Source organism: Apostichopus japonicus, chromosome 16 (assembly GCF_037975245.1).
Source record: "Apostichopus japonicus isolate 1M-3 chromosome 16, ASM3797524v1, whole genome shotgun sequence".
NCBI classification, from domain to species: Eukaryota; Metazoa; Echinodermata; class Holothuroidea; order Aspidochirotida; family Stichopodidae; genus Apostichopus; species Apostichopus japonicus.
Window position 1 is genome coordinate 17,360,552 of NC_092576.1, and position 12,255 is coordinate 17,372,806.

The 12,255-nt window shown below is 37.8% G+C and overlaps 1 protein-coding gene across 5 annotated transcripts in view; it reads left to right on the forward strand.

Moving 5' to 3' along the window:
- LOC139983801 (kinesin-like protein KIF21A) overlaps positions 1 to 12,255 on the forward strand; it is a 90,067-nt gene that overhangs the window by 69,640 nt on the left and 8,172 nt on the right. For 4 of the 5 annotated variants that reach the window (XM_071997577.1, XM_071997576.1, XM_071997579.1 and 1 more), the window contains 7 exons: positions 1,468 to 1,581; positions 2,687 to 2,823; positions 3,319 to 3,499; positions 5,587 to 5,748; positions 6,105 to 6,228; positions 7,852 to 8,022; positions 11,759 to 11,958. In XM_071997577.1, coding sequence (XP_071853678.1) covers positions 1,468 to 1,581; positions 2,687 to 2,823; positions 3,319 to 3,499; positions 5,587 to 5,748; positions 6,105 to 6,228; positions 7,852 to 8,022; positions 11,759 to 11,958 — 1,089 coding nt within the window. Of the gene's footprint in view, positions 1 to 1,467; positions 1,582 to 2,686; positions 2,824 to 3,318; positions 3,500 to 5,586; positions 5,749 to 6,104; positions 6,229 to 7,851; positions 8,023 to 8,643; positions 11,714 to 11,758; positions 11,959 to 12,255 lie in introns of those variants that run through there. The other variant, XM_071997581.1, reaches the window with a different exon arrangement.

Below are 12,255 nucleotides of genomic sequence, written 5' to 3' on the forward strand. Positions count from 1 at the left end.
ATAAATTCTTTGAATGCACATATGTATGCTAGGGTTCTGTCCTAGTATGTATATTTTATATGTTTTCCTTACACAGGGAACCCCATTGGGTGATGCAATGGGGAGATCTGTGAGTAATTTGGGGTCTTTGAGCAATTGGTATTGAAAAAAGAAAGTAAAGAAGCCATTTCTAATGTGTAATTGGATTGACAATAATTTATATTTATGAGAGAGTCAAGGTTCACCCAGTTGGGACAATTTTTTCTATACTGTAGTGTTATGTCCTGCTTCAGAGCACTCGTATTGTCAGTAGGAGCAGTATGAATATCATGTTTCTATCAGATCAAGGTTAGGAACTGTTTGTACTGACAATACTGGTCAGTGCTTTGAGAGCATCATATTGGAGTACAGTTTAGAGAGGTATTAGCATTAGGAAATTGTTCCAACTGGCTGCAAGGTTGGAAGACATATATTGTTTCAATGCTGGCAGTCTTTCTTTAAAAGCATGTTGTTTTTCCTTGCAAGGGTCTGATTTTTCTTATTCATTAATTAAAACAGTAGATCTGTTTCTTAATGAATGAATAAAAAAAATTCTGGCTGTCCATCGGACAGAAATTTTATCTTCTGGAAACCACCAGACTACCATTAAACATTTCATTCTGGTTTTCAGTGACATTTAAATCGCTAATCTTTCAAGTGTTGGGTATGGCTATATGTCTGGTGTCTACATGGTAGCAACAAACAATGATTGCATTGTCTTTCCAGATGAATTGTGTGTTACTAAAATGAAATTTAGCCCCCTCCAGGTCCATAAAAGAAATCCTCCATTGTTTGATAACAAATGTGGGCTAATCAACTACTAACCATAAAGGCTTATAGGAAATTCATAGATTACTGAATCTGTAACGACAATAAGTATCCACCCTCTCCTCATTCCTCTTGCTGATCCAACTCCCCCCACCCCTTCCTCTTTGTCTATGGAAATCAGAACCTAGGTTGACTTTAATCAATCTAATTCATGATTGATTGATTGATTAAATACAGCCGTTGTACTATTAAATAAAAAAAAGGAAGGTTTTTAATCCTCCTACTTATTCATCAGAGTGTTCTAGTCAGTGTTTTCCAAGAAGTGAAAACTTTTGAAGCAATTGTCTGATACTTTCAGATTAAATTGTTTAGATTGAAAGATTTTGGCACTAGTCTATTTTTTTCATTGGTTCATTGTCATTTAATGGTAAGTACTATGTGTGTGTATATATTGTGTATACATCAATATTCCTATGAATGGTTTGAATTATTTAAGTCTCTCACTCATGCAGGCCTTTTCTCTTCACTCTAAAAGACAGAGTGAACAATTAATATTAATCATCATAATTATAAAATATCAATATATATATATCAATTATAATGTTCATCATTCATAATTTATTCCAGTTGGAGTAGTTATATTTATATGTGATGATGTGATTGCATCCCTCTCTTTCTTAGTGATGGTACCCCCTCAACCACTCCACCGAGCTCTCCACCCGTCAGAACGAAAACGGAGAATGTCTTCTCACGGTTGACGCAAAACTCTTCCCCGGCTCATGTCCAGAAAGATAGGTAAATACTTTCATTAACACAGTCATGAAATTCTAAAGTGCCTGCGTTATTAGGGATTGATTTATGTGGTATCACATCACAAAAATGCTATGCAAATTGCTATGTAAAATGGGCAAATTGCTATGTAAAATGGGCAGATTGCTATGTAAAATGTGCAGATTGCCATGTAAAATGGGCAAATTGCCATGTAAAATGGGCAGGCTGCTATGTAAAATGGGCAGGTTGCTATGTAAAATGGGCAGGTTGCTATGTAAAATGGGCAAATTGCTATGTAAAATGGGCAGATTGCTATGTAAAACGGGCAGATTGCTATGTAAAATGGGCAAATTGCTATGTAAAATGGGCAGATTGCTATGTAAAATGGGCAGATTGCTATGTAAAATGGGCAAATTGCTATGTAAAATGGGCAGATTGCTATGTAAAATGGGCAAATTGCTATGTAAAATGGGCAAATTGCTATGGAAAATGAGCAGATTGCTATGTAAATGTAAATATGTGTAGCAGTGTCTGCACACAGTATAACAATGATATTTTATGTGAGACAAAGTTTAGAGACTTCAAGACTGCTGCACAAACTTTGAACATTAAATTATTCCGTGAAAATATTATGTTATTTTCCTTGTTTTTGAATAAAGGCATTTTACACTACTTGCTCTGACAGTGTCTATCCATGTGTAAGATAAGAAAATAATGGACAAATATTAAAAATGATGTGCTGATCAAGATTTCATATTAAGGAACATTGTATCTCTTGCAACAACAACAACAAAGTCAGTTTTTCTTAAAACAAAATTCTCATTTTCGCTCTTTATATATGTGTTTAACCAATAAACATGAAATCTTTTAGGGTGAGAATTATATAGATTCATTCATTACTTGCTGATAAACATTCATTTGGCAGCAAAATATCGAATGCTGGCATATTTTCATCAACCTGAATCTTATTTTGAACATTCAAATATTTTTAACAACTGATCGTAAAATGCACTTAAAAAAAAAAAACATTAAAAACTGCATCAATAAAAAGAAAGTGACGAGGGTTGAATATCTGAATATTAACCATAACTGCTTTTTTTTTATATTATTATTATTTTTAAATATGAAGAGGTAGCATCAATCCAGTCACCATCAAGGCCCAGAATGTGAAGGCACCTTTAACCTGTTCCTTTGTCGCTGAGGGACACAGCAAAGCCGTTCTGTCGGTGCAGGCCACAGAAGATCTTCTCTTCAGCGGTTCCAAAGGTTTGTGCATGGGCATCACAGAATTCTCATCAAGTTTGAACATTTTATCCCAACGTCATTAATATTTCTTTATTCTCATCAACTTTGATCAGTTTGTGGGCAAAATGTTGTGATAGTTTGTAGTAGATCGGGATTGTCTAACAAGAAAATAACTTAATATTCCATAGTTTTGCAGAACTGTCGATACTTTTGTTTTATTAAATTGACTCATATTCTGCTTATGAAGCTTTGATGAATGATTAAAGATTTGAATATAAGATGATTAATATGTAATTAGTAGCTCCTATTGTTCTTCTCATGTAATTAGTAGCTCCTATTGTTCTTCTCATATAATTAGTAGCTCCTATTGTTCTTCTCATGTAATTAGTAGCTCCTATTGTTCTTCTCATGTAATTAGTAGCTCCTATTGTTCTTCTCATGTAATTAGTAGCTCCTATTGTTCTTCTCATGTAATTAGTAGCTCCTATTGTTCTTCTCCTCTTCCTCGACGTGCAGATAGAACAGTGAAAATCTGGAAGCTTGACAGGAAGCAGGAAATATCTACGCTGGACGGACATCCCAACAATGTCTCGTGTGTGAAATACTGCGAACCACTTCAACTTGTATTCAGTGTGTCCACGGCCTATATACGTGTATGGGATATGAGGAACACAACAAAGTGTATCAAAACACTAAGGTACGAGGTCTATACATGCTTAAAATGCCAATATATATTGAACTGACTTATTCAAGATGAGGTCTAATGCCTAGTGCCACATTTAGGACCATGTTTGATGTTTGAGTTTTAAGTTAAAGGGGTTACAGTGTCAAGTCTTCTCACACGACTTAACAACATTTAACCCCTGGTCGATAGTAACATGTCATCCTCCCATCACCCAAATGTGCACCTGGTCATTGATAACATGTCACACCCACACACCCAAATGTGCACCTGGTTGTTGGTAACATGTCACAACCCACGCACACAAATGTGCACCTGGTCATTGGTAACATGTCACACCCACACACCCAATGTGCACCTGGTCATTGATAACATGTCACACACACACACCCAAATGTGCACCTGGTTATTGATAACATGTCACACCCACACACCCAAATGTGCACCTGGTTGTTGGTAACATGTCACAACCCACACACAAATGTGCACCTGGTCATTGGTAACATGTCACACCCAAATGTGCACCTGGTCATTGGTAACATGTCACACCCACACACCCAATGTGCACCTGGTCATTGGTAACATGTCACACACACACACCCAAATGTGCACCTGGTTATTGATAACATGTTACACCCACACACCCAAATGTGCACCTGGTTGTTGGTAACATGTCACAACCCACACACCCAAATGTGCACCTGGTTGTTGGTAACATGTCACAACCCACACACACAAATGTGCACCTGGTCATTGGTAACATGTCACACCCAAATGTGCACCTGGTCATTGGTAACATGTCACACCCACACACCCAATGTGCACCTGGTCATTGGTAACATGTCACACACACACACCCAAATGTGCACCTGGTTATTGATAACATGTTACACCCACACACCCAAATGTGCACCTGGTTGTTGGTAACATGTCACAACCCACACACACAAATGTGCACCTGGTCATTGGTAACATGTCACAACCCACACACAAATGTGCACCTGGTCATTGGTAACATGTCACACCCAAATGTGCACCTGGTCATTGGTAACATGTCACACCCACACACCCAATGTGCACCTGGTCATTGGTAACATGTCACACACACACACCCAAATGTGCACCTGGTTATTGATAACATGTTACACCCACACACCCAAATGTGCACCTGGTTGTTGGTAACATGTCACAACCCACACACACAAATGTGCACCTGGTCATTGGTAACATGTCACACCCAAATGTGCACCTGGTCATTGGTAACATGTCACATCCACACACCCAAATGTGCACCTGGTTGTTGGTAATATGTCACACACACACCCAAATGTACACCTGGTCTTTGATACTATGTCACAACCCACACACCGAAATGTACACCTGGTCGTTGGTAACATGACACCCCCACACACCCAAATGTGCACCTGGTCATTGGTAATATGTCACCCCCACACACCCAAATGTGCACCTGGTTGTTGGTAACATGTCACACCCACACCCAAATGTGCACCTGGTCATTGGTAACACGTCACCCCCACACACCCAAATGTGCACCTGGTTGTTGGTAACATGTCACCCCCACACACCCAAATGTGCACCTGGTCATTGATAACCTGTCACACCCACACACCCAAATGTGCACCAGGGGAACTATACAGTGCCCCACATCAATGTATCCTCTTGGGGACTTCCCATTGGGTGCAGCAACAGTTCGGCACAGACAGCTGTATTTTCAAGTTACATCTCTGGTCTCCACTGATACACCTGAAGGGATATAGGGAGGGCAATGAAGATTTAGTACTTTACCTAAGGGACACAACATAATGGTCTTGGCAATAACTCAGAAGAAGGGATCCTTATATTACAAGTATATTGCCTCAGTTATTTGACCACAACGCTCCTCTAAGTGTGTAACTTTAAGGTATTTGGTCAGCCCTTTTGCTCCTTGATATTTTTTTGCATCTAAAGCCAATATTTGTACTTTTCCACTTTTCCACCATTACTTTACTGGGGATTTCTACATGATGTGTGTTAAGTAATGTAAGGAAACTGTTGAATATTTACAATCATCCCTATGCATATTCATAATCCTTACCCATCAGTTCCTCGGGATTACTCCTGGATAGTAATGCCGCTGCTAGTTCATCGAGGACGTTGACCCTACCGCAGGGCGAGAACCCTATCAGCGATATAGCCTTGAATCAGACCTCGACTAAACTCTACGCCGCATCCGGTAACCTTGTCAGGGTCTGGGATTTGAATAGGTAAAAAATATCCCAACTATCCATGTCTCTGCCACTTTATAGCTTTTAATCAAACTTAAGAGAAACAGGGAAAAAGGCTTAAACAAAATGTGTTTGTTTAATCAGATTTGAGAGTGGTATTGGGAACCACTCATTTATATATATGATCAGTAATGATTATATTATTGTTTTGCTGTTGATTAATTACAGTACATACTTTAAATACACAAACAATAGAACCTTTGTCTTATCTTGTCTGGGAACCACTCATGTATTTATAACCAGTCACAATTATGTTATTGTTTTGCTGTTGATTAATACTTTACATATTTTTAATACACAAACAATTAAAACCTTTGTTTTTATCTTGTTTTCAGCTTTAATTGTACTTGCAAGTTGTCTGGTGGACCATCTGCAGCAGTTATGTGTGTTTGTGTCAGTTCTAAAGTATTCAAGGATGTAGACCTAGTACTAGCGGGATCAAAGGATCATTATGTCAAGGTAAGCGATCCCAGGATTGTACTTGCAAGTTGTCTGGTGGACCATCTGCAGCAGTTATGTGTGTTTGTGCCAGTTCTAAAGTATTCAAGGATGTAGACCTAGTACTAGCGGGATCAAAGGATCATTATGTCAAGGTAAGCGATCCCAGGATTGTACTTGCAAGTTGTCTGGTGGACCATCTGCAGCAGTTATGTGTGATTGTGTCAGTTCTAAAGTATTCAAGGATGTAGACCTAGTACTAGCGGGATCCAAGGATCATTTTGTCAAGGATGCTGTAGTTGTAGATGATCCGGTGAACGGTATGCAAATAAAAGTAGTCCTGGAAAGGGACCAATTGTTTATTACTTCAATCAAAGGGATCTAATCACCATGATCCATTGATCACTTTATTGAATCTATAAGAAATAGAAACTAGAAAAAAAGATAAATACCTTGATTATGTCAAAATATGCGATCCAAGAATCATTACATCAAGGTAAGGTAAAAATTGGCCGTTTAAAGGATCCAAGCTTCACAAGGTAAAAATAACGTATCGAAACATGATGTCCACATAAGACATCCAAGGATCGTGGTATCTGATAAATGATCCAAGAATGGTTTAGTGAAAGAAAGGGATCCAACTACTTTAATAAGTGCTCAAGTAAAGTGATCCCAGGATCATGCTGTCATATGGGTAAGGTATCTAAGAATGGTTGTATCAGGGTGAGGGATCCATCCAGGGTGAATGATGCCAAGATGATAAGGAAACTAGTGAAATGTTGCTGTCCAGGTAACAGGAACTGCTAATCATTCTGTTGAAGTCATCAATCATATATCATTAGTTTATTAAGCTACGTCATGGAGGGATCGATATGTCTGGTAATGCATCCAAGAATCATTGCTATCTTCTACATCATCTGTTGAAGTCATCAATCATACATCATTAGTTTACTAAGCTACGTAATGGAGGGATCAATATGTCCGGTAATGCATCCAAGAATCATTGCAATCTTCTACATCATAAGTCACACGTTTCATCTCACTCAATGAGGACAAACAATATTTATCTCAGTGATGTTTTGTGCAAGAATTGTAACTGTTACCATAGAGGAATACCTATCAATGGAGAAATCACCCTGGTTTTCTAAGTTGCCAATGTAAAGTAGTAGACGACAAATGATCGTGGCTTTGTAAAACTTTGCTGGTATTAGACTTTGGTGCTTAAGGGGGTAAAGACTTGCGCAAAAAGAAACGTCTAATGCCGGTAATCTGACATAGTTTCGAATGAGGTGTAACAGAAGTGTTAGACACCACCATCGATCCCAGAAAATACACACACATAGCTTTCTACCATAGGTAATTAGACACTAGTGTACAGTCAGTATGTTACAGCTGCCCACAGCACAGTATACAAACAATACAGCGATGGACATCTCAGGTCTAGATAAAAGATAACAAGGTATCACGTTTCATTACAGTACTGTCTCCATTTTGTAGCGACACGAGCAAAACGTCACTTGCAATCAACGAAAAGTTGACTTTTTCAGATGGCCGCACACGGTTTGGGGCGAGTCTTCAATGCCTTTAATGTCACCTAAGAAAGAGTAGTTGACATTAATGTCTTGTTCTTTCTTCCTTCCCCAGTTGTTTGAGGTCCCCCTATGTGCAAGCGGGTGTCTGATGCCGAGAGCTAATCTAGAACCGCCTCACTACGACGGCGTTCAGTCCATGGTCACGGACGGACGGCTTCTGTTCAGTGGCTCCAGGGACAGATCCATCAAGAAGTGGAACATTATTCAAAAAAATCAAGTCAAGGTGAGTCAAAATACGGGAATAAAGAGGAATTTATCTAAACGTATAATGAAAACCATTGATGTTTCTTTGTTCCTTAGTTACCAAAACAAATCTATATATATATATATGACCTTTTGTAAAATTTGAAAAAGAACAATGGAAAGGAATATTTGGCTTGAAGTAGTGGCCCCAGGATTAAGAGTCTGTGTTCTACTCACCTAGCTTTTAGCTCATATTTGCTGGCAGTCAGTATATTACCATGATTTCATTGTCCGGGCTGCCGGTCAGAAGCCACCAACTGTACCTTGCATTCCATATAACCAGGAACCATACCCCCCCCCCCCAACAACCTCATTTTCATTTTAATATTACAGTCCAGAGAATGGCAGGGAAGGGGATTTCATGAGTACTTCCACACGTAATGTATATAAATTTCCAGTCCACTTTTCCATTTGTTTAGTATTTTACCTCAAGATTGAATTATCTAAAGTGTACGATATATGTCTATTGGCCAATGTACTGCTGAGCTGTGTGGGGCGGACACTCATGAGTAATAGTTCTCTTCCAGCAATGTATTTATGATGGAAGATCGATATTCTTTCATTTGTTTCATTACATTCTTTTCTTACCTCCCTTCCAAAGGATGAGTCCTTGGTATGTATATATAGGCCTTCCTAAATGTCCGAATGATACATTTTGTACTGAAACCTCTCGCAGTCCTTTGTGTTTGAAGTGTTGTACCGCTGTCATTTTAATAGCATGCAAAATTGCATTTAGGCACCACCATGTCAAAGGTCAGGATGCTATGGAGGAAGCTGCATCATGCAGTTAGGCTGCAGCATTATGCAGCCAGGCTGCATGTGTAGGACATATAGTCTATTGTAGCTCCACACTTTCATACAACAGGCAGTGTGGTCTACCGAGATATTCCTTATATTTTGGTATCGATTCCTACCAAGTTGAACGGTTTGGGTATTGCAGCTGCCGCAGCTTTTTTATGTGTTTGACACAGTGCCTCATTCCATTACATTGCATTACATTGCATTAATTACATTACATTCCATTCCATTGCAGTACATTGCATTGCATTACAGTACATTGCATTGCATTGCATTACATTGCATTGCATTGCATTGTATTGTATTGCATTGCATTACATACATTACATTGCTTTGCATTGCATTACATTACATTACACTGCATTACATTGTATTGCATTGCATTGTATTGTATTGTATTGCATTGCATTACATACATTACATTGCTTTGCATTGCATTGTATTGCATTGCATTGCATTGCATTTCATTACATTGCATTACAGTACATTACATTACATGAAATGATATTACATTACATGAAGTTACATAACATTAACCGTGTAAAAGTGTCTAAAACAGTGTGACGTTTTCCTTTTTTTTTTAAATCTGTCACTGCAGGGTCAAATATCAAAGTACGAAGTGCATTCAACTCTAAAAACTTCATGTCTCCTTCAACATTAAAAGAATTACCCTTCAATTTGTTTGATGCTATGTCTCTTTGTCTCATTCTGGGATCGCTCTCTTTGAGGGTGGTTTTTTATCCTGTCCTTTGTCGACAGCTTCCATTTTCATTCCGTGATGTCCTCTGTGTACAGAGTACGAACTGTGCAACGCAGCAACGAAATGATCTTTCATGAATTTTTTTGATCTGTGCTTTGATTCCTTGTTTCTGTTCTTTGCGAAAATGTTCTCACAGGCAGCATCTCTTAAATACTTTCCCAGAATTTTTGGCAAAGGAAGAGATAGATTTCTTATGCTGGTGGCTGTTATTTCATCTCTATTTCTCTCATTATTAAGTATAAATGGCTTGGTTGTTATATGTATTGATGTAACAAAAAAAAACAAGATTTAATAAAGAAGCATGAGCCCCAAAAAATTGAGGCAAAAAATACAGTAAAAGAAACTAGAAATATCAAAAGCTTCTGTGCGCTCCTGTCAGGTTCCACCTTCAGCTGATCTCTTCATATTATGCCTTCTCTATCATTAAAAAAAATACTGCAGTAGCCCTATTGCTGCTGGTATCCATGGCAACGTCATCTACAGTTTGAAAGTCACAGAATTCTTCGTATGTGTTTTTATATCCCTTCTATGGCTTCTATGGAAGGCGTTTGCAGAGGTTTAGGAGTGATTTAATTACATCACTTTGTGTTTCTAAAGATTGAACAGTTTTTAGAGTATGCCTCTGTGAAGATGAAATGTGTGTAGCTATTTTCAATTTTTTTCTCTTCAATTTGATTGTTTCCTTGTTCTTTTTGTGGCAATATGCAATTATGTGTGTGTATGTTTATGTTTATGTCTTTGGATATTTTTTTCACCCTAAGCATGTTTATTGTGTGTATATATTTGTCATGAATGCAATCTTTTGCAGTTTTATCTGTTTTATCTGTATATATATGTATATATATGTACATATCTACTATCAGGGAAGACTTCAGCTTAGATTATATCTTCCCCTTAGTTTTGGTTATTTGCATAATTAATTACCTTGTGGTTTGCAGAATGATTCTTACAAAATTCTGTGGCTGTATGAAATTCATAATTATGTAAAATGTATGTGTTGTTTGTCTTTGTGTTAGTTTTTGCACTGTGTGGTGTGTTTCTGCATGTGTTATTATTATTATAACACTTCATCCCACAGCAGTTTTGGGATAAATTAATTATTTGTAAAATATGTGCTCTGTGCAGATTAGATATCATAGTCCAGTATAAATATAAATACAAATAAATATATATATACATATATATAGCAGCGCTTAAATGCACACGTTGGAATAGCTGTGGTTCTACTGTTCTGGATCAATTTTCAAGTCATTGCAGTTTCAGTATACAGCAGCAAAGACATACTATGGTCCAAGTTTTGAAAGCAGACACGAGGATTGTGTATGAAAGATATTAGTAAACCTTATGAAACATTTAACATTATTTGCAATAACTAGTTCTCCACCTTTATCAGTCCTTACTTCAGTATTCTTATGACAGCTTTGTGTTCTCCATCTGCTTCATATTATCAAATGTCGAGCAAGCCATTTTAGTGTTTTGATTACAAAGAGTAACTTTGTAAATTTGATGCCTTCTTATAAACCATATCAAAGATGGTTTCAATGCCAAAAGCTCATTAATAACAAAATGCCTGAGAAAATGGCATAATCTGCTTCATCTTCTCTTTTAAATAATTACGGCATTTCTTTTACTGAAAATCATTTCATCAAAACAGAATTCATCCAAAATTCAAGCTGTTGGTTTGTGGTTATCATTTTGGTCAGTGAATTGATTACAATTGGTAAGAATTCAAGATTTTAAGGAGTGAAGCACAGATATCCTGCTAAACCTTTGGGATAGCGGGCAATATTTTGTTTTTTCCAACACAAGTTGAAGGATTAACCTGCTTCCAGCCATATCACAGCATTAAATTTGGTCACAAGATAAAAAAAAATAAAAGGACCAATTCGTCTACAGCTACAGTTTTCTTAGGAATTGAAAAAGGCAGAGTAGTTAAAATAACTAAAAGTGTAAAATGACCAATTTATGGTTGATATCTAACCAAACAAAGCTATGCATATTGACCAATTGCAGCTATAGCTTGATGGTACCAATCTTGTCTTTTTAAATAAACTACAAGAACTGAGTTAAGATATAACGAAAGTGCATTATGGTCTGTTTTCTCCAGTAACTTTTTAACACAATTAATCTTGATGTTTGTGTGTGTGTTTCTATGCAGTCTATTACAAATGCTCACAAAGACTGGATCTGTGCCCTGGATTTCTTGCCGAGACGTCAGTGCCTTATCAGCGGCTGCCGGACAGGGTTCTTGAAGTTCTGGAAAGTTGACGATTGCTCCCTAATTGCCGAGATGAAAGCCCACACCAGCCCCATCAACTCCATAGCTACAAATTCCAGCCATATATTCACAGCCTCAAGGTGAGTGGAACTGTTCATTCATTATGCAAGTAATATATGATGTATTAAAGCCAGTTGAATTTGTGACTAGATGGGTATGTGTCTTGTCAACTTGTGTCAGAGGTTGTCGTTTATCTTACAAGCATATCATAGAAGTAATGTTGACTTGTTATTCTGTTAGGATCCTCAAGCAGCTTAGGCCTACCACCCAGTATAGGCCTGTCATGCAGCTTAGACTTTTCGCGCAGCTTAGACTTTTCGCGCAGCTTAAGCCCCTCGTGCAGCTTAAGGCTTGTCACAGAGCTTAGGCCTGCCACA